The following is a 27,413-nucleotide window of genomic DNA, read 5'->3' on the forward strand; positions in this document are numbered from 1 at the left end:
CTGTGCCTCCGCGACAGACGCAATTCTTCTGGCATCTCTCCTCATCATCTCCTCCTTTTTTCTTCTGTGTCTTGAACTTGGGGCTCGAGTCCGACCTAAGGTTCGAGCTGCCTTTAAGAACACCAAGCTAAGTTCGTTTACCGTTAATTATTAAGACTAAATGGGCAGGCAAACTCGTGAAACAATGAAAGTAAAATAATCCGCTATAATATGGTTTTACACGTCTATAGAAAATATACTATAAATAAAGCAGTTATTAATTTCCCTAATGCATGGTTGTTTGACATTTATTTCTGTTTAAAACGTTAGGCCTATACATTTGGCAATTTAGGTTTTTCAGCACTATGTTCGAACAGCAACTCAGCGTCCACTCACCCCCCGAATTATGTTTAAAAGCTGAAACGGGTCCGTGGTGTAAAAAAGCAAAGGTTAGGGATCCCTGCTCTAGTGGAATGGATTTGGACTAACAGCGCTTTGATAAGTGAACAGACAAATGCGCTAAATTAGAGAAAAAGTGGGTGGGTCCATTATCATTGGTCTTAAAAAGTGGGTGGGTCCTGTCCCACCCACGTATAATGGTTCCGACGCCCATGCTTAATATAAAAGAATACTAATATATTTTTTACAACATTTTTAACTTTAAAACATACATATAAATATGCTTTGTACAATGCTTTGCTTCTGACAACAATTTTCTGTAATAAATCGGTAAATCAATCACAAATTGTGTTGAAAGTGGCGAATAAAATGCTTGTCAATTCAAACAAAGGTGTATAAAACCGCTTTAATTAACAATAACTAAACTGTGCTCTTTTGCATACCTCTACTTTTCTCACGTCTTTCTTTATACCACCTTTATCTTTTTAAAATCTTGCCACTTTTAGAAATAATTTGTTTGCATTTTTTGTATACTGCACACTTTATTTGCATCAACTATACCCATAATAACATTTTCTACGTTTTTCTTTCAATAAAAATAAATATATTTATTATTGTCTTAACTTAAAACTTTGTTTTTTAATTTATAAATTAGATTTTATATAAATAAGTTTTAAAAGTGTTGACTGCGAACGTCTGAGATAAGATATCTGGAAGGACCTATAATATACGCCTATAATATATGTACATTTTAAATTAAAATGTCTGTTCTATTTCTAGCCATTTATTTTGTTTTGACCAACTAAAAAATACATAAGTGACATTAAGAGATTTTATAAAGTTACTTTAATCCATTATTTTAGTAATATATTTACAAAGCCACTGAATATTTTTACTGTTATGAATAACGGCTGAAAGGATAAAAAAAAATCATAACACTGACTGCCTATATGCGCAAGAAAGGTATTATTAAAGTTTTAAATATGTAAAATTAAATAAAGATATCATATGCCCACTGTACAGTATGTAAGCATAGGCCCATGTTTTCTTGTTCGCTCTGCGTGGGTTTAAACGCCGTTTTTCTAAAGAATATTTTTTAAACTTTATTGGTGGTGGTTGAGAAGAATTCCTCTTTCCATATGTAAAGCAATTTAGCGCAATATACATGTGTCATATTATTGTTCTTAATATATTAAGAACAATAATACTAATATATTTTTACAACATTTTTAACTTTAAAACATGTATTTTTATACCACATGAATCTCTTTAAAATATTAATACTTTTAGAAAAACTGACATAATTATTAATATTATGAACAAACAATGAAACGGTGTCAAAATTCGACAACACAAATAATTAAGATATTCATTGTAAATAGAGTTAAGTGTATTAGGCTCACACTAAATTCTTTGTTGCACTTAGTATAAATGCCCATTGCACGTACAGTCATCTTTATATATGTATGCGCTGTTATGCTGGCAAGAATTGGTTGACGTCACTTTGCTGTTTTAATAGAAATGTTAAATATTCAGCAATGCCCTTATTAACTTCTGGAAACAACCGCAATGACAACGCATATAAAAATGTAGTTTTTTATGCGCCACCTGGTGGATTTTCTGTGAAGCGAAACACATTAAGGGAAAAGGGAAAGTAGCCCCCCCGAAAACACTTGCAGAATTCTGCGTGACTCCGCGAGACGATTTGGCGAATGCCGCGGGAGAAAACGCGCGTTTTTAAAGGCCACATCTGTATGTATTTGTATTTGAATAGAGCCGCGTTTCCGCTTTTGGACATTTTTTGAAATCTTTTTCTTCTTCGTTGGATAACTCTTCTCTTGGGGGCTCACAAGATAGTAAAGTGTCCATCGAATGAACTCTTCGGGATAGTTGGTCATCTGGGTACGTTTTTGGAATACCATGCAATTCGGACATACTACTCACCTCTCCTACTGCTTTTTCCCTATTGTATTGTATGGAAGTAGGCGGTTTCGGACGCATCGTAAGCTTTATACTGGAGTTGTAACCATACTTAAGGAATGTGTGATACACAATAAAAAATGTGGTTGTGCAAGAAAAGTAGATGTATGAAGTCTACAGTAGGCTTTATTAAATTTCAGGTTGTATGTCTTCTGTGGTTTGCCAACTCCTGATTGGTTGACTTCAGACAAATCGTCTTTGAATATTTTAAAAGACATGAGACAAAATCTTGTTAATGTTGGTGCAGTGTTGGACTTGTCATTGACATTGTAGCCTACGGCAAATGGGCTCCAAGTTGACATTTTCTGAAATGTGAGCACCGCTTTAAAACAATGTTTAGAGTTATATTTTAGGTACAAAGTTAATGTGCACAAAACACCATATATTAGGGGTGTAACGGTTCGTGTATTCGAACCGGACCGTTTCGGTTCAGGGCTTTCGGCACGGTGCGCACGTGCACCGAAAGTATTTTGTGTGCGCCTGTGCGGAACATAATACGTGCGTTTCCGCACGAACATATTAAGTGGCGGAAGTCTCCGCGTTCAGCGCAAGTCTTCTGTCAAACATATAACATAATTCGGCCCGCAGAAAGATTTTTATTTACTTAGTTGTATATCCGTTTGATTATTGATGTAAACGTTTACGTGTCGTATCTAAAAGCGCATGTTAAACGCGTGTCAACGCGCTGCTTTGTTCTTTCAAAAGTGCGTAAGAGGATGCACGTCTTTCGTTGCTACGCATTCATGAGACGCGCTTTCTGTGACAGCAAGAATAAGGAATGCGTGATCAGATTTTTCATCTGCATATCACGTCAATCATATCATTGTCACAATGCGATCAGCTGGTCGGGACAGAGAAGAGCTGTAACCCGGGCTTACTCAGCTGTTACTTAGCTGCGGAGGGGTTCGTAAGTAAAGTCACAGCTTACATTGACAACACAAGCAAAGATTAGGAGAAACATGCAAAAGATCAAAGATGGCTATGTATGCAGCTCACTAATCTCAAAATGAGTGTATAATAAGTATATCATCATGTTGCTTGCTATGCAGTTACACATAGAGCAGTAATATTATTTTTATACAGAGATGGTACATAGCCAAATCAATACTGTGAGTTAAACAATCCAAAATAAATCAAAACAGAAAATTTTTAGTGGCAAAAATGTAGGCTAATAGTTCATAAATGTATTCAGGAATTGAATTTGTTAGTTCAAGGTCTTAGTAGAAAAAGTTTAAGAGAAGGTTAAGATAAGAGTTACCTTCTGTTATAAAATAATGTAAAAAATAACTTTGCAGTAGTCTTTTATTTATTATTTTTTCATTTTATATATATTTTATACTTCAATAAAGTGTTTAAAAAAGTGTAAACAAATTGTAAAAAAAGTTTAAAGTAATAAACAACCTGCAGTTTAATGTTTGCATTTCTCCCTTACTGTACCGAAAATGAACCGAACCGTGGCTTCAAAACCGGGGTTCGCACCGAACCGTGATTTTTGCGTACCGTTACACCCCTACCATATATCAGTAAACACTGGTCTGGTTAGTAAATGATGATTGGTAAACTCATGTAACCGATGATAGCAAATCAGATCCAGTGCATACAAACTGTCTAGTAAGGGGAACATCTGTCACGACAGATGTATTCAACAACGTCTACCTCTCTGAAAAATGATACCATCAGGTGATTTTCTACTGAAGGATGCTCAGTTTTCCTCATCTATGGTTTTCCTACATTAAACAAAAAAAAAATTAGCAACAAAGAACTGAATCACAATGTGTTTTGACAGGTGTGGCATCACAACACATACTCACTCACAAGTGGTCAAAAAGCGTTGTTACATGCGTTTCGCATCACTAACAAGATGCTAAAGGTACCCCTGGGCGTCGCTTTTTAACTAACCTTTAGCGTAACTTTTGACTTGCATAACTTTTTGACGCTCAGGGTTTCCCTTTATAGCGCCTTATTTTGAAATACGGGGTGCTTTTAGTTGTTTGGCTTATGTGTCAAATTAAGATGCCTCTAATTATTATGTGTACAATAAAAATAAATGTTTGTAAATTGGTAGAACTTTAAATGGCATTTATTATTTTTAGATGTAATATGATTCTCAGGTGTGCCCAAAAATGTGTCTGTGAAGTTTTAGCTCAACACAGATCATTTGTTATAGAATGTCAAAAATGGCTATGGGCGGGGCTTTATCAGTGTGACATCACATTAACAAAATAATCATAACTGCATGTCTAATGAGTCTGCTTTTGTTTAAAGGGATAGTTCGGCCAAAAATGATATTAAACCCATGATTTACTCACCCCCAAGCTGTCTGAGTTGCATATGTCCATCGTTTTTCAGACAAACACATTTTCGGATATTTTAGAAAATGTTTTAGATCTTTCAGTTGATTAAATGTAATGTTACGGGGTCCACGACCTTCAAGTCCAAAAAAGTGCCTCCATCCTTCACAAATTAAATCCAAATGGCTCCAGGATGATAAACAAAGGTCTTCTGAGGGTAATCCGCACGGTGTTGTTATAGAAATATCCATATTTAAAACTTTATTAACGTAATTAAATACCTTCCGGTAGCGCCGCCATCTTAGACTCCTCTGTATTCAGGAGAGAGTATTAGCGTAGTGTACGCACTTTTCTTAGTGACATATGACAAATTCGGAGGGCGGGGGCACAGAGCAGCAGCAGAGTAGCCTCCGTAGGCTGCGTAAGGTCTCATCCTGAATGCGGACGCGACTAAGATGGCGGCGCTACCGGAAGGTATTTATTTACGTTAATAAAGTTTTAAATATGGATATTTCTACATCAACACCCTCAGAAGACCTTTGTTTATCATCCTGGAGCCGTTTGGATTTAATTTGTGAAGGATGGACGCACTTTTTTTGGACTTGAAGGTCGTGGACTATGGGTGGACCCCTTAACATTACATTTAATCAACTGAAAGATCTAAAACATTTTCTAAAATATCCGAAAATGTGTTTGTCTGAAAAACGATGCATATATGCAACTCGGACAGCTTGGGGGTGAGTAAATCATGGGTTTAATATCATTTTTGGCCGAACTATCCCTTTAATGGGGATTTAAAAAGGAGTAGGTGGATTTTTTCATGGTGGGGTGATTGTGTTAACACACATTTATGTCCAAACACCTTGTTAAAGTGGATTTTGCATAATAGGTGCCCTTTGAATAGCTTGTGTCTGGAAATTACACCTGTGGTTTACCATTGGAAGCAATGGCATTCGTGGTTCGTCTACAAAGTGACACCTAGGGGTACCTTTAGCATCTTCATTGTCATGCGAAAGGCGTATCACAGTGCTTCCTTTATTGACGACTTCCTATACGGCAAATTTAATTTTAAATATATTTCAAAATAAACAAAAAATGGCCCAAAAATATATGTGCTGAAATAAATTTTGTACGGAGCCCCTAAGGGGACATGGAGCAAAAATTAAATAAAGTTTAGTTTCATGTGCTCACGTGAAACTTTCATGTGCTCAAGCTTTCGTCCGATAGCGATGATATATTAACAACAGAAAATAGAAAAACTTGTAAATTGGCTGGGGAATTTACTATGACCTCCAGGTGTCAATTTTGGACCCCTGATGTAGGTTGGATGCTTTGCTCAGTATTTTTTTACTTGAAATTTCTCTCTCTCTCTCTCTCTCTCTCTCTCTCTCTCTCTCTCTCTCCGTGCCTCTCTTGGTCTTTCCCTCTCAGTCTCTGGTGAGTTAAGCTGAAAGGCTCATTCATTGACAGTTACTGTGTGGCCATTCACTCTTAAGCAGCTGTAAACAGACACGCTGCCTTTCTGTACTCGCTGAATCACCGAATCAGTTGGATGGATCCCCAACGGCCCCCGAAAACATTGCAAACAGTCTCTCGACACAGAGGCCTGGCACGTCCGGTATGTCATGGAGCCATTCATGGTTCTAGTCATAAGTCACAGTTACTTCAGCTTTGAATAAGGAAGGTGGTATAATGCGTATTACAAGGTCTAAGATTAAAATTCATTTGAAATTATTGCACATCTAAGCCTTTAAAAGCTGAATAGTTATTAAGTTGAATGAAAAGCTTATCAGAATGGTCTAGGGGAAAATGTAGGCTATTATTAAAAAGTTGGAATTCTATGGTTTAATGCATTGTGCCAAATCTGTTTACGTGATAATCTCACGAAAACAGAAATTCGTTATACGATCATGGAAAAACGCGGAAAGTCGTGATAATATCTAAAAAAGAATCAAAAATTTACGTGACTATATAACGAAATTTCGTGAGACTGGGTTGGGAAAACACGACCATGCCATCCAACGCGCTTGGGTGGTTGTGCTCCGGTAGCATTTGCGGTTGCTAAGCAACATTGAGCCACACTTTCCATAGGTTCAATAATGCCTCTGTGGTGCCGATGTGCCTGGAAAAGCACGCTTAAATAGAAAGCGACCCTGTCAACATTGAAAATAACGTATTTGCATGTGTGAACCGGCCTAAAAAGGACCTAGTGACGCCACTGAGGATACAGTTTGGCTACTGTATAGGTACATCCGTACTGAGACAGCATTTTTGTACCTCAAAAAATGAGCTTTTCATAAACGAACTTGCCAGTGAATAAATATGAAAACATCATAATGTGTTGTAGGACAATGTTGTGCCTGCTGTTAACTTTAAAAGAATTAATAAATATGTAAAATACACCTGATGAATAAAATAAAGTGCGAATAAGCATGAGGGAAATGATGCAGGCTAGTGTTTATTACATCTTTATCTTATTTTTAGTATATTTTTGGTATATATTCAGTATATAGAAAACATGTTACACTGAAAACTATACAGTTATTCACAATGCTTGCTTTGTAAAAAGTGTTAAATGTGTGATCTCAACTTTGCTGTTTGTAAATAGGATTTTCAGTCTGCACTAAACTAAAACACCTCAAGCTACAACTGAATGCACATATGGCTGATAACCAGACACAGATCACCTCAGTGTCTGTCGACCTCACACCGTCTGTTAGCTTCTGATTTTCTCAACAAATATTTGCATTTTATAACCAAAATAAAATTAACACTATGCAATTGGATTGTGGATTTGGAGATCGTTATTATATTATATTATATTATATTATATTGTATTGTATTATATTATATATTCAGCTCCTCAGGGGTTTGTGTTAAACCGCCTACAAACAAGATTTTTCACTTTTCAAACCAATATTTTAGTCTTGACTGATCCTGTTCAGATATGATGATTTACACATATGCTCTTAACAGATGGTACCACATCTATTTGCAGTAAAGTGCACAGGCATGTCTCATATTGAAGTTACCAGAAGCTGAACAGAACCTGAGAACAGTGTTGGGTAGCTAACTTAAACTAGCAATATTTCTAATTTAACTGCAGGTCAATAAACTAGCTATGCCATACAAAATGAATGAATATTGTTTCACTTTAACTCATTCCAAGTTTCACAATGCCTTCCACGAAAATTTTCTTCTATAAATATATATAAACATACAAATATATCTAATGAAAGAACATACCATCTGCTTCACTGAAAAAATTATTCATTCATTTTACTCAATTTTTTAAGGTAAGTGGTTGCAATCAAAATGGAAATACAAAACAAAACAAAACAAAAAAACATTTGTTTAAATGTAGCAAAAATAAATCGATTGCAACCACTTACCTTAATGAATTGAATGAGTCATTTTTTCAGTGTTCCAATCAAACAAACTAAATAGGAAAAAAGTTTCATCCTATCATTTGTTCTCTTTTTAAATATGGGTAGGTTTCTTAAAAAGAACCAAATTTTGAGCAAAAAGCTGAAATAACTGCACTTTTGTAAAGAAATTTTGTTAAAGATTAGGTTCAGAACGATTCTCAAAACATACACAGAGTTTAAAATGTTGTTCAATTAGTTTTTGCTTCATTTTTGTATAAATTGGGTAAGAGTGCCATCTAGTGGATAATAGCAGAATTACAGATTACCGTAAAAACATGTCAAAGAAGCGTCATTGGCAGGAAAATGTTTTTCTTTAATTGACGAGATAACTCATCAATGGCAGGGAAAGAGTTAAAAAATATAAGCCGTTTCAGCAGTAACAACATAAACAAACGGCTGTCGTGGAACAAAGGTAACTTCCGGTAAACGCCGCAAAGAATCAATTAAAAAAGTCCTTTTAAAGTAGTTTATAATAAGCAAAATAAACAACATGTGGATTACCTAGGAAACCAAAACATTTGTTATTTTCTATGAGGTATTTGTTCAAGAGTTCAGTTTAGCAACTAGTTAGACCTTTAAACAAACAGAGACCGGAAGTTAAGTTCCACTCAGATGCGTAATTGCATCACCGCACGTGCATCCAATGAAACCGTCTACAGTTGAAAGAAGGGATGAGTAAAAATGCAATATCTCATAGCAATTCGTAAGGATTTTACGAGGTGGCTAATTTGTATTACTTAGTACAACCACATTTGTACATTTTGTACGATTTACCTTGACCAGTGTGATGTTGGGGTTAGGGGTTGGATTTCGTTATTGTTATTTTTATGGTAATCGTACGTTTTTGCACAATTAACTTCGTATGAATTCATACAAATTAGCCAACTCGTAAAGTATGTACGAATTCTTATGAGATCAGGCACATGGACCTTTTTGGCTATGTCTTTCATTCTTTTCTGGGCTTGATTGTGTGAATCAAACTACATGGGACCGACAGAAGCCTCCACCACTTGGTGTTTTAAAACGACATAACGACATGGGGGTGATTTATGATCAAATTGTCATTTTGGGGTGAACTTACCATTTAAAAATATGGTGTTTGTACCATCTCTTAGTACCCCTCTGTCCGCTCTGTCTTTTGGGTGGTACGGACAAGTGTGAGTTATGGATGTTGGGATCATAAAAGCTTAGCGTTAAATCCTTAACTTCCTGCTGAGCCAAGGCTGGACTTTTCCCAAAGGCCGTGGAAGTAGGATTTGGGATCTTTTAGTGGGGGGCCGGGGGCTTTTGTTGGTATAAGAGGTGGAGGAGACAGTGCTAAGGGTTAGTCGAGGTGGAGTGGTGTTAAGGTGACGCGTTAAGGGGTGTGATTAAAAACAGAAGAGGTTTGGCCCGAGGTGCACTCAGATGTGGCCGGCTCTGTGCTTTTAGAGGAGGGTGATAAGAACTGTTAACTGTTAAGGAGGTTAAGAGCAGAGGAGGCTGTCGGGTCATGGGCTAAATGTAAAAGTGGAGGCTAGACCTATACTGGGTTGATTCCAGATTCTTTCAGATCAAATGGTTCTACGTGATTGGCTGTATTGCAACGGTATGTATATGCCATCATTAATTCACATTTATGCATTTGGCCGACAATTTCATTTCATACAGTGCATTTAAGCTACACATTCGGCCAAAAATTGCACCAGAATTCAGATTGTAAAGTCTTGTTGTGTACCACTGCACCAGTATGATTTTCAGACAAACTCAATTGTGACGTGTGCGGAGGTTGGCGACCTCCCAACTGTATGCCTGACATAAGGTGGCTCGCAAGATTTTGATACATATTGCCTACTGCACCACAAAACAATCCAATGAATATCCTTTATTATTGTTTAGAAATGCTGTGGCCAGGTACCTAAATAGAACAGGAACAGCTGATGGCAGATCCCATCCTCAAGGTCACCTCTCAAAATTCCTCGACAGGATTTTCTCTGAACGCTTCACCTGACCTATGCACTCACAGCTCATGTGGCAGATCGGTATTGTCAGTAACTGTTGATTGAGAATTATTGTCCCGTGACCTCTGTTTATTGTTTTTGAGAACCTCATTGATATGTAATTCAATTTTATTTTAATTATATAGCGCTTTTCACAATTGGTAATTGCTTCAAAGCAGCTTTACATTAATAGAAGCAGTTAAAAGCAGACTGATAGCATAACATAATATAGATAGCATAAGCAGCTAAATTTGCTGCGGCTATGACTCAACATTATAAGCAAGCGTATTACTAATGTAACGTATAGAAGAGGGTGCTAAGTTAAGCCAATGAAGGCTGCCTCCCCGGGTTGATCGTTGAATAGGCATCTGCTGGGCATCACGTTGAATTACGGCCAGTAGATCAGAGGTGTGCCGACTTTCACGTTTACCGGAACTGGGTCTGTTTGTCTCATTGTCCTCGGGGTCGAGGACGAGACAGGGAGAGAGAAACAAAATCCTATTAGCATAGGGGCCGTTCACATGTAATGCAAGTGTCATACAGTGATGTGGTTTAAATCAGCTTGGTTCCAGACAGGCTAACTATTGCGGCATAAGTATGTTACCCACAGTTGAGGATTTAGCAAATTGGGGGCCCAAGGTGAAGGTATCTATGGTAACTATGCCATGGTATCTATGCCACATCTAGATTTCACCAGGATCGGATGTTAAAAGGAGGTAATTTGTAACTCTAAGCAGCGCTGTCTCTTTGCTATATGGGGCTTGAATCCTGATTGAAACTTTTCATATGTATTATTATTTGCTAAGAATGTGTGTAGCTGGCTTGCCAATAGAAAAGGGAGATTGGAGAATGGTCTCCAAAGTTATTAAGCTCTACCTGATCAAGGTGTGGTTTTTTAATCACCCGTTTAATAACTGCTAGTTTGAAAGCTGTTGGAACGTATCCTAATTCTAGCGATGAGTTATAGATATGTAACAGTCCTTAATCCACAAGCTGCCTTGTTGATTATTTGTGGATTTACTATGTGACACTCTGATTGGTGCTTGACAAGTTTAGTCCCTCCCCCTACGCAATATTTAAAGTTCTTGGCTGATTTGGGGTGCGTTTCCCAAAAACATTGTTGCTAACTTGTTAGCAACTTCGTTGGTGGGAAATTGCATTGCAACCAACAAAGTTGCTAACTTAGTTAGCAACGACGCTTTTGGGAAACGCACCCCTGGTTGTTGCTATGGATACATGATGTATTGATCACTAAATTAGTTTAAAAATATTTTCTCACATGTATCATTTCACTTCAGAAGGCATATATTAACATACTGGAGGGATTTCGATTACTTTAATCCGAGGCTATTCTAGACTTCCGGGAACCCTAGGCAAAACTTTGTGATGGGGCCTTGTCAGCATGTACATAAAAACCTATTCTTAGCTTAAATGTAGCTATAAATAAAATGTTAACTAAAAACATACATTGTATTAACTTATAGTAAGGCATTGGCCGGATAGCTAGGTATCAAGCTATACCGAGGTTTTAAAGAGTCGAGGTTTCAAAAACAAAAAAAAAATCTGATACCGTTTCCAAGCCCTGTTTAGACAGAACTAATGAAATCATTAAGTCATGTTATTGATTTGATGTTCACATTTAATATATATTACAAAAATGTAATAATTATGATCTAAAGATTTTATTTTTACCTGGCGTACATGTTGGGCATAGGGTGAGCTTTGCCTTGGTTACTGAGAAACACTCACTGGCATGCTGCAAGCGCATTCATCACAGTTGCCAAGTTGATAACAGTGTTACCATGACGTGCATCTCTCTCCTCTCAAGCTTCTGCTTATTAAAGTGCTTTCAGAAGATAACACTGTAGATGAACATCTACAACAAGCCAAACAAGGATAAGGATATTGGGGAACTCATGAAAGTGACAGTCCATCTAAGGATGGTTGGGACAAAGTTGTTTAACTGAAGAGCTTAAATATTCAAATAGATTTAGCTCTAAATGTTTTATAGATGGTTTCTAATAGATCTACAGCCCAGGAACTAAAGGATGTCAGAACGCTGAACCTTGAGGAGGACTACAATAAAAGTCTTGTTCATTCTGCTTGTCCTCTTAGTGAGGTTATAAGCTTGCTTTCAGGATGACATCAAGTGTCTGGCACCGTATCCTAACACCTGCATTTCCTGAACAGCACAAATGAGTAATGAAAACACAATGAACGTGATTATTTTGTACTCTGGGTATTTTAGCTCTGAAGTTTGGTGAGGGTGTGACCTAGTAAGCCTAGTTCACCCCAAAATGAAAATTACCCCAACCTGAAGTCACCATGGATGTATATGATTATTTTTTATCAAACAAGATATATAAGAAAATGTCTGGCTGTTCCAAGCTTTATAATGGTAGTAAATGGTGCTTTTGATTTTGGAGTCCTAAACGTCCATCCATTCTTCACAGAAGGAATGCACATGACTCCAGGGTGTTAAAAAAAAGGCATCGATGTGATTTTGTAATCAATATTGTATGTAATCAACATTTATATTATGAACTGCCCTGCTTTAGGTAGATAACGTGTATCATAACATCTCAGTACTGTAGCTCTTGGCCAGGCTAACTTTGAAATGTTTTTCATTACATTTTATAGCTTTGTTTTTATAGTTTATTTTGACATGAAACCCAAACTGCTGGGTTATATATTGTGCGGTGGTTCTGGGGCACTATATTTAGTTTGTTTTCTAACACTTAGTAATAGGCAGAACGACAATAAACTTCATTACATCAAAAATTAATAACATCAAGATCTGTGAAGGCAAACTGCAGGGGCTTTACCAGAGCTCCTTCAGGGGTTTGCTCAAAAGGGCATAACACCCAACAGAGACCAGAGCCGGTTCTATTTGAATGAAAGTCAATGGAGGACATGGCTCGGTCCAATAATGAAATTGCTTTGTTCGGAAATAGCTAATCCCTAATTGACTGCTAAGATGCCAATCTTTAAAATGTCCACAGTGATATACTCATTCTTGAGAGAGCTAGGTTATGTTTGGAGTTTGTTACATAAAATGGCTGCTTTATGTAAAGCCCAATGTATGGTCCCACGTAGAATCTATACCGTAGGCTTTGCGTAGGCTGTGCATAGCCCTACATAAGAACCCCTCCCGTCAGGTCAAAATTTTTTGCGTCGCATTTCCTCATACGGATTTCCACTCGGGACGGTAAAAACATAACCTTAACTGTGTGTGAAGAGCGTCCACTCTATTCTCCTAGATGCACTTGACAGCCTTTTTTGCAGCAAATTATTATTATTTAAAAAAATTTAATAACCTAGTTAAGGCGGTAGGATTTCCCAGCTTAGGCGGGCCGCCCGGACTGAAAAGTGCTGTGGGAACCCTGGTTGCAGAGCGATCCTAAAAACATAAACGGACATGCAGCTGCTTTCCCTAGGGTGATACTTCCGGGTTTTATAAGTTGCGCAAGTGCGTCTGGTGGATACTAGCGGTATTGCGGAAAGCCGAAAATACTCGTCATTGGCAGGGAAGCGTTTTCTCTTAATTGACGAGTTAACTTGTCAATAACTTTTAAGCTGCAGGGGGCCACGTGGCTTCCAACCATAGACTGTAAAAAAAGATAGACTACGCCTGTTCGCTCTCTTCCATTGGTGAAAAGTGAAGCCGCCAGTGTCCCGATATGGCGCTGACATCTTGGGTCTTGAGTATGCGCAGTAGCGTTTTCGGGACCAGTCATGCGCAGTAGTAAGCAGGAAGTGAAGGCGCGAAATCAAGACCCCACCCTCACTCTCGCAGAATGTGCATATCACACGATATCACAGCTGTCAATCATGACGTGACCCCACCGTTTTTCTATCATTAAATAACTAACTAAAAACAAACCTATTTTAAAAACAAACACTTGAATATACATCAGCATGATAAAAACTACAGTAAATGACAGAAACCAGCTTCGGAATAAAGATAATTGAAGTGTAATTCAATTTTTTGTTGGTCTCAAGTCCCATTGAATAACATGGGGAGGCGGGGTTTATGACCTATACTGGGACCAGTCACTGGGGGGCGATCGAGACGTTTTGGCTTCACTTTTCAGGGCTTGTGCGGCACGCTTGCTTCCAACAGGGGGGCACACAATCACACAAAAACAACAAATACAGTGCAAGCATTGGTACAGACTGTCAGCTCATTTTCCGTATAAAGTGCAGAAGATCACAAACTATGCGCAAAAGTTAAACTATTTTGAACTTTGACCCCGGCGTGAGCGCAAGCCACGCTCCGCTGCGCTAACGCTTTGCTCGACGCAACAACAAACCGCCCTCGCGCGGCGCAAGCCATTGAAACGATTGGGTTACATTGCGCAGTGCAGTGCACACCGTGTCCTGCCGCTTTTACCATAATCACGTCGCAATGCGTTAACGGTCTATAGCCACACTTCACATTTAAGCTTACGTAAATTAAAACAACACTAACTTACCTTTAAAAAAGCTGAAGCCGGTGTGTACGAACATTAAACTTCCTTAAAACAGTGTCCTGTAGATTTGGAAAATTCCACCTCGACCTCTAATCTCCGAGTTTGAGCCAATCGGTATTTGCATGAAGTCAGATGGAGCAGGCGGTGCTGGTTCGTTCTAAATGTTCTAATATCCATATTTTACACAATCCATAAAAAACACGTTGCTAGTATCAAGTCACAAATATGCTAAAGACGTAAAGACGCATGAGACGTCGCAATACAACCAATCAGAGAAACTGGTCTATTTTAATTAAAGAAAACATATAGCAACTATATTTTCCTCATTTGATTACATTAAAAGTCATGAAACATTCAATGTTTAATTTATTTTAATTATTCTTGATATATATTAAATTAATACAAAACTGTGTAGGGGCACAACAACCTGTTCGGGGGGCACGGCCCGCGAATGCCCCCCCCCCCTTGACGCCGGCCCTGGGTTTAGCGGCCAAGCGGCTTCTTCTTTTGCTGGTGCACTGCTACTGTGGGTTACACGTGTGGACGCACGTGTTACACTAGCGGCCTGCATGTGTAATTGCACGTCGATGGGAACAACGGCACAGATGTATAAATGTAAACCGTCGCGTAGCCTATGTCGTCAAGGCTTTGCCATAGGTCGTACACCTAATTATAATGAGTGCTTTACAGGAATTTGGGAAAAAAATCTTGGAGGTCAAGTTTATTATATTGGTTACATGACGTACAGAGTTGTTTATGTTACTGTATCCCAATGATACAAATGCAGCAGTTGTGTTTACCACTGACAAGATTTGTGCCCTCGGAGTAAATGTTAAACCTATATTGTCCCACTGACTTCAGAGCTGAGGAATGTTCGAGTGACCAGATGTTAACCTGGCCCTGTCTTAACAAAGAACCCTCACTTAGATGTTCGGCACTTTGGCATTGAACAAAAGAAGTCAAAAGCTTATCTGAGCTTTGGTCTAAGAAGAGGCACTGGCCTGTCTCCATACAGCCCAAGACCAAGCATAGTCGAGCAGACTCATTCTGACAGAACCGTGGCGTTCCTCTGCCCTAATCTTTGAAGATTGAACTCATGGCATGAATGTGGACTAAATCCTTATTTGGCTCACTTGCCCTGCTGAGACAATGTATCCACAGTTCCCTAATAGAGTTCCTGATGGAACATCATTTGGCACATATAAAGGACACCTGTGCCCGCTCTTGTAAATGCCAGTGGGAGTGAGCTGAGCCTGTGGTAATGAGTTTGTACGCAATGATAAATCGAATTGGGTCGTGTTCTGCGTCAAATAAAATCAGGGCAAATAAGCGTAAGAGTTACACAGATGCCAAAATGGTTGTTTTAAATCTCCCTGTAGTAAGAATCTAAAAGATAAGATTCTGTTATTGATTCTGATTGGTCAATAGCTGTGCTTTATTTGCAGTAAAACACAGCTAGGACTGCTGCACCCAACGATCCTGTGTATTACTGCACAGCATTCACTGTCAGTCAGGGACTTTTTTCCAGCGGAAGGTAGATTTTCAAGAAAGAAGTTCATTAAAAGTTGCATTGATGATTCTTTGCATCGTTTTATAAAAGCGATAAGGAACTCGAGGGAGGCTAATGGTGCATCGTATTGACTCTGCTTTGCGTCGTGCCTAACAACGCTCTTCAGCTGCGACTTATTCACAATACAGCGCCGCCTCTTATACCTTATTTGTTATTTATGTCTATGTGGTGTTTTTAATTTGCTTTAAGACACACTAAGTGCAAATTCATCAGTTAACACTGCTGACTATCTTCTCCTAAAACCACAGTTTACCAAAGACACGGTATGATACCGACATTTCCGACGTCACAAGCATGTTCATACCGGTGTGTTGACCGAGTGGATCAGGTAGTCTGAGTTGGTGTGATTAAATAGGGGCGGAGACTGATTTGCATATTCGTGAATCTGCATAGTCACATAAAAAATAGCAGCCAGCATTAAGATTTTAATTTGTTTATAAAGGAGCTTTTAATATTTTTCACAGAGACATTTAAAGGGACAGTTCACCCAAAAATGAAAAATCTGTCATTATTTACGAAACCGAAAAGTTGTTCCAAACCTTGTCAATTTTTTTATACTGTATTTTTCAGTCTAGAAGCCACGTTTTTTTTAAAAATAACTTGGCTGGTGCTGCGTCTTATAGTCAGGAGCGCCTTGTAAGTCAGTATGAATTAATTTTGACATTTATGAGGCAACAGACAACATTACCGTCTACAGCCGCGAGAGTCCGCCATATACCGCTTCTGTATTTATGTAATTCAATGGATTCAGTGATGTGGAATGACGAGTATACGAACTTCACGCTAGTTGGTTGTTCGGTTAATTTAGCGTGTTCAACCTTCCAGGTAAGTTCTGTATGCTATGGTTTATCATTTAAATAACTGATACTTTTAACGTAGAGACATCTATTTAGCCTGCTGTTCTGTCTGCTATTGTTTACATGTCTGTTCTTCGGCTTGGATTTTGTGAAATAATTTTCTAAATAAACGCGACGTATAGTCCACTGCGACTTCTATATGTTATTGTCTTAATGACGCATTTACGAATGATCCGGCTTATACTCCGGTGCGGCTTATAGTCCGGAAAGTACGGTACTGTGTAACAGAAATTAAAATATATAAAAAAAAATGTTCTGGGGCACCATTGACTTCCATATAATACTATGAAAGTCAATGGTGCCCTGGAACTTTTAAAATACCTTCATTTGTGTTCAGCAGAACAAAGAAATATATTCAAAGTTAGGAACAATTTTAGGGTGATTAAATGATGACCGAAATTTTATTTTTTGTGTGAACTATCCCTTTAAGACCCTAGTAAATATTTTTTCTCGGTTAGGGCACTTAAGGAGATCACATATCAGACTGTGGACAACTTCACAGGGCTTCACAGATCTATTTTTGGTTAAGAAATAAAAGTCATCCCTGTTACCCATATAAACAATATCACAGTGCTCTGTCAGGGTCGTTTCCTGTGAGGCGGCGAACAGAGTTTTAGTGACAGCCTTGGTGAAAGACGGCTCTGATCTTCTTTCTGTGCTTACACATACAGCAGTGCTGGTTATCGTAAACCTGTGTGGGCCCTGGTGATTCCTTGGGGAATTTATAAGAGAAGATATCCCTGCTAACATAGTTGGCACCTGAGGGTTGTCTGTCTGTGTGTGTGTTTTGGGGGACACAGATGGTGGGGGTCCGGAGGGACAGGACAGGTGATAGACGAAATTTGTTTAGACTAGAAGCTGTCTGGGTCAAAGCGTGTGAAACTTAAACATATACACAAGGGATTTTCACAAGGGATATAAATTATAAGATAGTTATGCAGTAAATATATTGCAGGCTATATCACGTGCAGTTTTAAAATAAAATTGGGGTGGTTTTGTCATCATCATCAGCTCGCTTTTGAGAAAACCTTCACACGCAAAAAACTATTTTTAAGTTCAAGAGGAGGAGGCTTTCACTCTGCAAGGTCATAGTAAGGTAAAACGTGGTGTTTTATAATATTCTGTTGTATTATAATATCTAATTTGCTGTATTATGAACATAGCAGTGTGCAATGCACACTTACAGTATTTTAGGGCTTGTACTTTTTTCTCTCTCAGCAAACAGGATAACCTTTTGATAACCTATGGGACTGTCCCGACGAGGTAGTAAGATTGAATGATGTCACCAAAGTCTGCCTTACCTTGGCTTTAGATGAATTGACGGACGCGTGTTGAACATTGTTACCGCATTATCATATCTATACAATATCATATCTATATGTTGACAATTATAATTATATAAAATATATAAAACAAATTTGTTTTATATATATTTTTCCTTGAGTGTTATGGCTGCCCACCCAAAAATGTAATGTGTATAATAATTATGTATACACTGAAAAAAAATGATTCATTCAATTTACTCAATTTTTTTAAGGTAAGTGGTTGCAATCAATTTATTTAAAGGTGCAGTGTGTAATTTTTAGAAGGATCTTTTGACAGAAATGCAAAATATTATACAAAACTATATTATCAGGGGTGTATAAAGACCTTTTTATAATGAACCGTTATGTTTTTATTATCTTAGAATGAGACGTTTTTATCTACATACACAGAGGGTCCCCTTACGTGGAAGTTGCCATTTTGTGCCGCCATGTTTCTACAGAAGCCCCTAACGGACAAACATTTTTTACTAAGTTGTCTCTGTCAACTACATGTTTTTCCGATGGCGGCTACCATAGCTTCTCAATGCTTTTCAAAAGCGAGGGGTGAGCAGTGGACTGAGCCGTTGGTTGTAATTCACAACCTCACCACTGGATGCCACTAAAATTTACACACTGCACCTTTAAGCTACATTTAAACAAACAAAAAAAAAAATAGAAAGGCCAAACAAAACAAAAAACTTTTGTTTAAATGTAACTTAAATAAATTGATGGCTACCACTTACCTTAAAAAAATGGAGTAAATTGAATTAATCATTTTTTTCAGTGTATATAAATGCACACACATGCATGTAAATATTTAAGAAATATTTGCATGTGTATAAGCATTTGTATATTTACATATCATTTATATAATATATAAATATACATATTTATTATATCAATATATTTTTTCCTTAAAATTATACATACATGCGTTTGTATTTATATATACATAATATTTGTTGATTTACTGTGTATAATGATTATGTAAACTTTTATTCTGCGAACGAATAGTCGTGACTAATCATTAAGCAGCCCTACAATACTTACTGAGTATGTTAATAAAAATCTACTGACAATGTTTTCTTACATTAAATAGTTAAAAAATGTTGCAATGGAACCTGCTCGGGTCTTCCTCAAATTTTACCTCAAATAAACCCCCTCAAAACCTTTAAACCTGATTCTTATGTGTGTAGTTACAGTATATTGTTTTATTAATGGCATATTGACATGTTACTGGTGAGCCCCTAAAGATACCTGCACTACTTTCATACTGTAGGTTTAACGTGGGTGATGTGGTCTTGTTTTACAGGGGGTTGCAGGCCAAACACAAAGCGCTTATTTCCTCCCTGAGTTTGCACTTTCTCCACAAGGCAGTTTTCTGGAAGATACGACAGAGGAGCAATACCTCACTTATCGCTATGACGACCAGGTCAGAGATGCTAAATTACACATCATTTCTCTCAAGACATTCACCTGGATTCTGTCGGGTTGACAGATTTGTAAAAAAAAAACATTTTATTTCTCACTGGAGTGCTTTGAAATACGCAGCTTTGTTTAATGCATCATTTTCACTGAAAAATAAGTTGGGGGGACAAAGCGAGTGGTCCCGCCTTCTGTTAAAATAGGCCATTGTTGGACACATTGTGAAGCAGGGCACATATTATGCTCATTTTTGCAAGATGTGATATAAGTCTCAGGTGTGGCTAGAATGTGTATGTGAAGTTTCAGCTCAAAGTATCACACACATAATTTATTATAGCATGTCCAAAATGCTCTTTTCATGTCTGTACCTTTAAATGCAAATGAGCTACAGCTTCTAAATCCCTTACTAACACACGGTGAGGGCTTTTGGTTAAAAATCGATCAGATTCTGACTACTCCTACTGGTGAGTTTACACCAGATGCGAATGAAGTGTTAAGCGTGAGTGATTTACATGTAAAGTCAATGCAAAGACAAGTGTTTGACGAGTGTAACGTGTGATTCGCGCAAGTTATAAAATCCAAACTTTGACGGATATTTGCGCCACGTTAACCTATCAGGATCTTGCTCTAGTAGTGAAGTGATTATGACATAGCGTGTGGAGGCAGAAATACGAAACAACAATGGAGAACAAAATCATCGTTGCTGAATGTGGACGATCGTAGCTGTACAACACATCTTCGTACTTTTATAGAAACAGGAATAAAAAAGAATCTTGCTTGGAAGAAAGTGAGTGACGAGGTGGGACAATCTGGTAAGTTGTAAAAAGCGCTCTTTACTCAGTTGGTGCTACATATGAAGAGTTTCGTTGCAAAACGAGATAAATAAGTTTTTAACATTTTTGTCAAAACATGTTTATTATTATGTTATCATGTTATTATTTCGTTTTATGTTGCTATTTAGCTGTATTTTTTTAAGTTATGAAGGTTTATATCAAAACAAACCAACTGCAGTTGAATTGATATTAATTGTAATGGACAACCAAAAAACGAGATTTCTGAAAAATAAAAAAACGGAGTTATCTCGTTTTGCAACGAAACTCTTCATATATATTCGCATGTGAAATTCAAACGCGAATATTTGCTGACATTAGCTAAAGCCAACAAATTGAGTGTATTGGCTTCTGATTTAACGCACGAATGACGCAAATTTTAGGCGTGAATGAAGCGAGTTAACTTAGAATGTTCAGGCGTCCAACTATGTGCGAGTCGCGAAATTTATTTGCTTAATTCGCTTCTGGTGTAAACGCACAGTTAGCCGCATTTGCGCTACAGAATGCTAACAAACACATTTAGAAAAGCTTTTGGGTAAAATTTACCAGTCAGTCGGTGGCTGTGGGCGGAGCTTTGTTTGTGTGATGTCACATTAACATGAGAATCAAATCAGCATGTCTGATTCACAGTAAAAGTATGTGCCCTTTAAATATATCAGTGGTTCCCATCTCCAGTCCTCACCCCCTCCAGAATGTTTTAGATGTCTCCGTATATGAAACACCTGATTCCACTCATCCGACTTCTTTCAGCCCTTAGGACTGGAGTTGGGAAACACTGTAACATAAAAAATGACTTCAGGTGCGTTATTGCTTTTGCAAAACGGTTATAACGTAATGAAAATATTAAGGACGTGATTTTTTTATCTAAACATTATTTAGGTCCTGACAGGATACAGCTCACTCCACTGACCAATCACCATCCAGCACCTGACCTTATAGAATCCAAAGTGTTATTGAATATTAAAATATAATTATAAGATACTGATTGTCAAGTCTTAGATTTTAATTCACAGAAGTAATAATATTAAAGACAGGCTCTCTGCATTAGTCAGCAATGGTATTAAAGTAGTCGCAGTCACGCCCACAGACTGTTGGCTAAACATCTGATGTTTTTCGTACACTTTTCTGGAAAACCTGTGAGAATGTCAAAGTCATTTTGATTGGTTGAAATAAACCGGATTTCCATGAGGAGCGAGTGTCGCGATTAGTTTCGGTCCCTGGAAAACAATGCTCTGACGTTCCATTGAGGAAGAGAATCAGTCGTGTTCATGTGGATAATAATGAACAGTTATCTTGATCAGCTAAACATTGGATTCTCAAAAATATGCAAATTCACGGCATAGACTTTCTAAAAGACGTCCACGAGTTTTGCTTGACGTAGTTAGTAGAGTCAAAAAGTTTGGTTCTCCTGAATTGCTTGTAGGTGTTACAAAGTGAAGAGATATGCTTCAAACAAACGTTTAATGGGAGCGTCTCATTGGTGTGGCTGTTGATGAAGTGCACAACGTTGTTCTATGGTGAGTAATGTTGTTTATTTAGATGCTATTCGGTTGCGGCTGGTTATTTCAATAACTGACTTGTTGCCAGCCGGCTCGTTATTGTGGGGAGTCCGAAACGTGACGCTAGACAAAACAAACTGTGATTGGTTGTTTGACATGTCGGACACAAAGCTCGTGGGCGGGCTTTGTCCAGAAAAAGCAGCGAAAAACACCAGACCTTCAGTATTGAAGGTCTGGCTATGCGAGACTAGTATTAAAGGGGATTTTGAGTACTCTTGGTTTAAGGGGAATATACTGTAGGCTGGGCTGTCCGAGTAAAACCCCTCTAACCAGAAATCCCAGGTATACCGAATGTTTTCTTTTAAACGCCCACTGTTAACCCAGACGCACTGTGTGCTACTGAACTGTTATGGAAACCCTGGCTTGCTTCAGTCCACCATGGCTGGCTGTTTCCAGGCCAGTTGTTATGTTTGTGACTAGTTGGTATTCATGGCCAGGATGACTTTTATTATTGTGACTTACTACTGGAATGTTGTGGTGGCACAGCAAATGCAAACACGATACTTCTTGATGTTATGACAGATATCCAAGCACCTCCACTTGTACGGGTTGATGCCAATGCACCGCTGTTTTATATTAACTCTGATAAAGTTGCACGGTACCGAAACACTTCATACTGTGGTTTGCATTGATTTTGCATTAACATTGCCCTGTTTCTATCCACCACCTGAAAGAGAAGTACGTCCTGACATTTTATATTCAGAATTCCTCAAAAGATGTCTTAAAGGTGAATACATCGTCTTTGAAAAGTAAATGACACTGGCTCCAGAGCGGCCGTCTCTTTGCAATTTCTTGACTGTTGTGCAGCATCTCTGTGCCAGAAAGAGTGTGGATACCATCCAGGTTTGTGCCTGCTGAGGTTAACCACAGACGGACGGCTTTACCGTACAGCCACCGGGCTTAAGCTAATAGACAAAGCACATTCTCTCTGGGCATCTTCCCTAAGGGCTCATAGCTGCTTTCTCCGAGAGCCCATATAGAGCATCTAATGAGTTTCGCTACCTGCTCGAGACTTTGAGTTTAGCCATCTGGAGCTTTGGCTCAGGGCAGCACGCGAGTGCCAGCGTTTCCCCACTTAAAACGAGTCCAACGGTTTTTAAAGTAAAGATGTGATGCTGTGCAGGCAGGGAGAAAGCTCATTAGTAATAGACTGGTTTGGAAGGTGCTGATTAATTCGGGGCAAGATGTAAGCTATGGTCGGGATGGATTTAAACCCTGGGAAAGGGCAAGGAAAGCAAGGGGCTAGGATTGATTTGTGTAGTATTGTATTTTTAAGCCTGGCCATCCTACTGATGTGTTCCTGTAGCTCAGCTGGTAAAAGATTGGGGTTTGATTTCCAAGAAACATAGACTGATACCCAATCATACTGTACACCACTTGGGTAAAAGCATCTATACATATACAGTAAATGAAGCAGTGCATGGATATACACTATAATGAATTGTATTGTATTGTATTTGGTTTTAGCTGTGCTGGAACATATAATGGAGTTTTAATGATGACACTTGCAGTTTATCTGTATAGACGAGGAGCGGATGTTTATAAGTCATAATGCCGTACTAATGTTTGACAACCAGAAGTGTCCAAAAACATTTGGCTTCATTTAAATATATTGTTTAATCATTCCACACTTAGCCAAGTAATGTTTGTGAAATAATTGGCTTGAAAACTGTGTTTCTTAATAACAATGCAATCCCTATTAAATATCACAAGATGTGGCATTTGTTTTGAGTTCATACAATTTTGAGTTTTTCTCCACTAAAACAAAATGTACTCACTCCATGTCATTCGATATATTTATGTCTTTCTTTGTTTAGTCGAGAAGAAATATTTCAGGATTTTTCTCCATATAGTGGACTTTAGGGGACCTCAACAGTTTACAGTTTCAATGCAGCTTCAAAATGATCCCAACCGAGGCATAAGGGACTTATCTAGCGAAACGATCATCATATTTACTAAAAAATAAATAAAAAATATGTACTGTGTGATGCGCCAACGCAACCTTATGTATTACCTTATCACATATGACAATACACTGACGCAAAGTCTTACTCCACAGTTGTAAACACTGGAGCAGTAGTTTCGCATACGTCATGCTTGACCTTTCGACGTTATTACATAATACTTAAGGTCGCTTTGGCACATAACACGGCTAGTGCAAGACAAGAAGTTGTACTTTTATTTGGTGGTGAAAATGATGATTGCTTCTCAAGATAAGACCTTTAAATGCCTAAGTTGGGATCATTTAGAGCCCTTTGAAGCTGCACTGAAACTGTAAATCCTGAAATATTTTTTTTATAATTTCCTTTCGACTGAAGTAAGAAAAGCCATAAACATCTTGGATGGCATGGGGGTGAGTAAATAATCAGGATTTTTTAACGAAAGTGGAGTTATCTCTTAAGGTCAGTGCAGTTGATTTTTTGTGCTTTAAACAATATTGCTTTGTAGCAAAGTAGCTTTGCAGTAAATACAGAGTTGTACAGGGCAGGCATACAAATTAAATAAATACTATTAACAGGTCCTTAATACAGTGCAGTCGCCCTGTCCCATGTGCAGAAAAGCATGATGCTACCACCCCAATGCTTCACAGTAGGGATGGTGTTCTTGGGATAGTACTCATCATTCTTCTTCCTCCAAACACGTTTAGTGTAAGTATGACCAAAAAGTTATATTTGACCACATGACTTTCTCCCATGACTTCTCTGGATCATCCAAATGGTCATTGGCAAACTTAAGACGGCCCTGGACATGTGCTGGTTTAAGCAGGGGAACCTTCCGTGCCATGCATGATTTCAAACCATGACGTCTTAGTGTATTACCAACAGTAACCTTGGAAACGATGGTCCCAGCTCTTTTCAGGTCATTGACCAGCTCCTCCCGTGAGGTTCTGGGCTGATTTCTCACCTTTCTTAGGATCATTGAGACCCCACGAGGTGAGATCTTGCATGGAGCCCCAGTCCGAGGGAGATTGACAGTCATGTTTAGCTTCTTACATTTTCTAATGATTGCTCCAATGTGGACCTTTTTTCACAAAGCTGCTTGGCAATTTCCCCATAGCCCATTCCAGCCTTGTGGAGGTGTACAATTTTGTCTCTAGTGTCTTTGGTCAGCTCTTTGGTCTTGGCCATGTTAGTAGTTGGATTCTTACTGATTGTATGAGGTGGACAGGTGTCTTTATGCAGCTAACGACCTCAAACAGGTGAATCTAATTTAGGATAATAAATGGAGTGGAGGCGGACATTTTTAAAGGCAGGCTAACAGGTCTTTGAGGGTCTAGCTGATAGACAGGTGTTCAAATACTTTTTTGCAGCTGTATCATACAAAAAATAGTTAAAAAAATCATACATTGTGATTTCTGGATTTTTTTTAGATTATGTCTCTCACAGTGGACATGAACCTATAATTTAGACCCCTCCATGATTTCTAAGTGGGAGAACTTGCAAAATAGCAGGGTGTTCAAATACTAATTTTCCTCACTGTACATTTACAGTAACAGTACACTATACATTCACTTGAATTAATACTGTAGTATATTTACTATTTAAGTAGTATTATTAAGAGGTGGCCATTTGCTAATGGATACAAAGGCTCATTTACAGTCAACAGGGAAATGATAATAAATCATGTTTGCTGTATTTGACATTAATGAGGAGTAACATAACTGTGCAATGCATTAGCACTAACACGTCAATTAAGATGCATCGCAAACAAAAACATGTCTCATTTGGTATAAATCGAAGAATGGAACCTAACAATGTGCGAAATCAAGCTTGTATGTTTATTTATGTTTCTTGTTGTTCCAAATCAGTGTGTTACAAAGTTTAAAAAGTAAACGGCCCTTTTGATTCATAATCAAAATTTATTTCAGTTTTGTGTGTGTGTGTGATCATGTTTGCGTAGCTGCCTCTTAATTGTTCCTAATTAAATCCCGAGTTCTTTCCGAATGTTCAAAACACATTTCATCACCTTGTCGCCTGCTAATGCGCATAACGCATTTTTACTCAATGACACCCTTGATCTATTTTTAATGTGTTATTTCCATAAATTCACATCTGAATGTCTCACCCGACATTCAGTTTTACTTGCCAGAGTGAATGTTCGTAATAATCCACTTTCATTAGTGTTGTATAAAGTTTTGCCTGCTGTCTGATTCACAGAAATTACTTTGAAAGTTTAATAGCCATGCACAATAGCTCCAACCTCATGGTAGCTAAATATGTGGGATGAAATCTAAGGCAAAAGGTCTCTTTTAAAGTGACCCATGACCACAAAACTAATCACATAAGGGTCAATAATTTTTTTTTTATTGAGATTTGTACTTGTATTTTATAAATAAGCTTTCCATTAATGTTTGGTTTGTAAGAATGAGACAATATTTGGCTGAGATACAACAAAAAAATCCAAATATTGAGAAAACCACCTTTAAAGTTGACAAAATGAAGTCCTTAACACCACATTGCTCTAATGATAAATACATCTCACGAATTTCCGTGAGATAGTCATGGAATTTTTTGCTCATTGTTCCATAGCATTCTCACGGATCTCTGCATTTTTCCGTGGCCCTGCTACGGACTGTCTTTTTCCGTGGCATTCTCACGGATTGGTTATGGTTACTAAACAGTTTTGTTCTATTTTCTTACCATTTTCGCTTCGGTTTAGGGTTAGATTTAGATGAAATGACATCCTTACCCAAACCCAACTCTAACCCCAACTCCAGGCGACAATTGATTAAAGTTTAGAAAATATATAAGAATAAATCAGAAAAAAACGATGCGAAAATAGGAAAAAAGCAGTTGAGTAACCAATCCGTGAGAATGCCACGGAAAAAGACCTGTAGCAGGGCCACGGAAAAATGCGGAGATCCGTGAGAATGCCACGGAAAAATGAGCAAAAAATTCTGTGACTATCCCACGGAAATTTGTGAGATCAGGTTGATATTAACGGTAGGAAATACAAAATATCTTCATCATAGAACACGATCTTTGGCGAAAAATTAATATTTTTGACCGGTGTTTGAAACGAGGTTGGAGCTGGGGTGGTCCCGGATCTCCTTTAAGCATCGAGGGACCACCTATAAAGCACAAAAATATAAATTAGGGTTTTTTTTATTAAAATTAAAATAATACATGAATTTAAAATACCATTAAAATACTAAAGCTGAAAACCATTGCGTCTGATCACATCCAGATAAAAAATAGTCAAAAATACAATTTGTTCTTATCTCTGTTGTAAAAAATGTGACATTTTAGTTTGAACAAAGAAGATAAATAAAAGGAAAAATGTGCCCCCCAAGCCCAATAAACTCTTGTCTGAAATAAAATAAGCACCTTCATGGTCACA

The 27,413-nt window shown here is 37.9% G+C and overlaps 1 protein-coding gene across 2 annotated transcripts in view; it reads left to right on the forward strand.

Moving 5' to 3' along the window:
• Window positions 1-27,413, forward strand: part of adamtsl3 (ADAMTS-like 3) — a 201,184-nt gene that overhangs the window by 14,445 nt on the left and 159,326 nt on the right. Inside the window, exon 3 of one of the 2 annotated variants that reach the window (XM_065294261.2) lies at window positions 19,572-19,691. The exons of the other annotated variant lie outside the window; for it this stretch is intronic. Coding sequence (XP_065150333.1) covers window positions 19,572-19,691 — 120 coding nt within the window. The remainder of the gene's footprint in view (window positions 1-19,571; window positions 19,692-27,413) is intronic. 2 annotated transcript variants of the gene reach the window in all.

Source organism: Paramisgurnus dabryanus, chromosome 2, assembly GCF_030506205.2.
Source record: "Paramisgurnus dabryanus chromosome 2, PD_genome_1.1, whole genome shotgun sequence".
NCBI lineage: Eukaryota > Metazoa > Chordata > Actinopteri > Cypriniformes > Cobitidae > Paramisgurnus > Paramisgurnus dabryanus.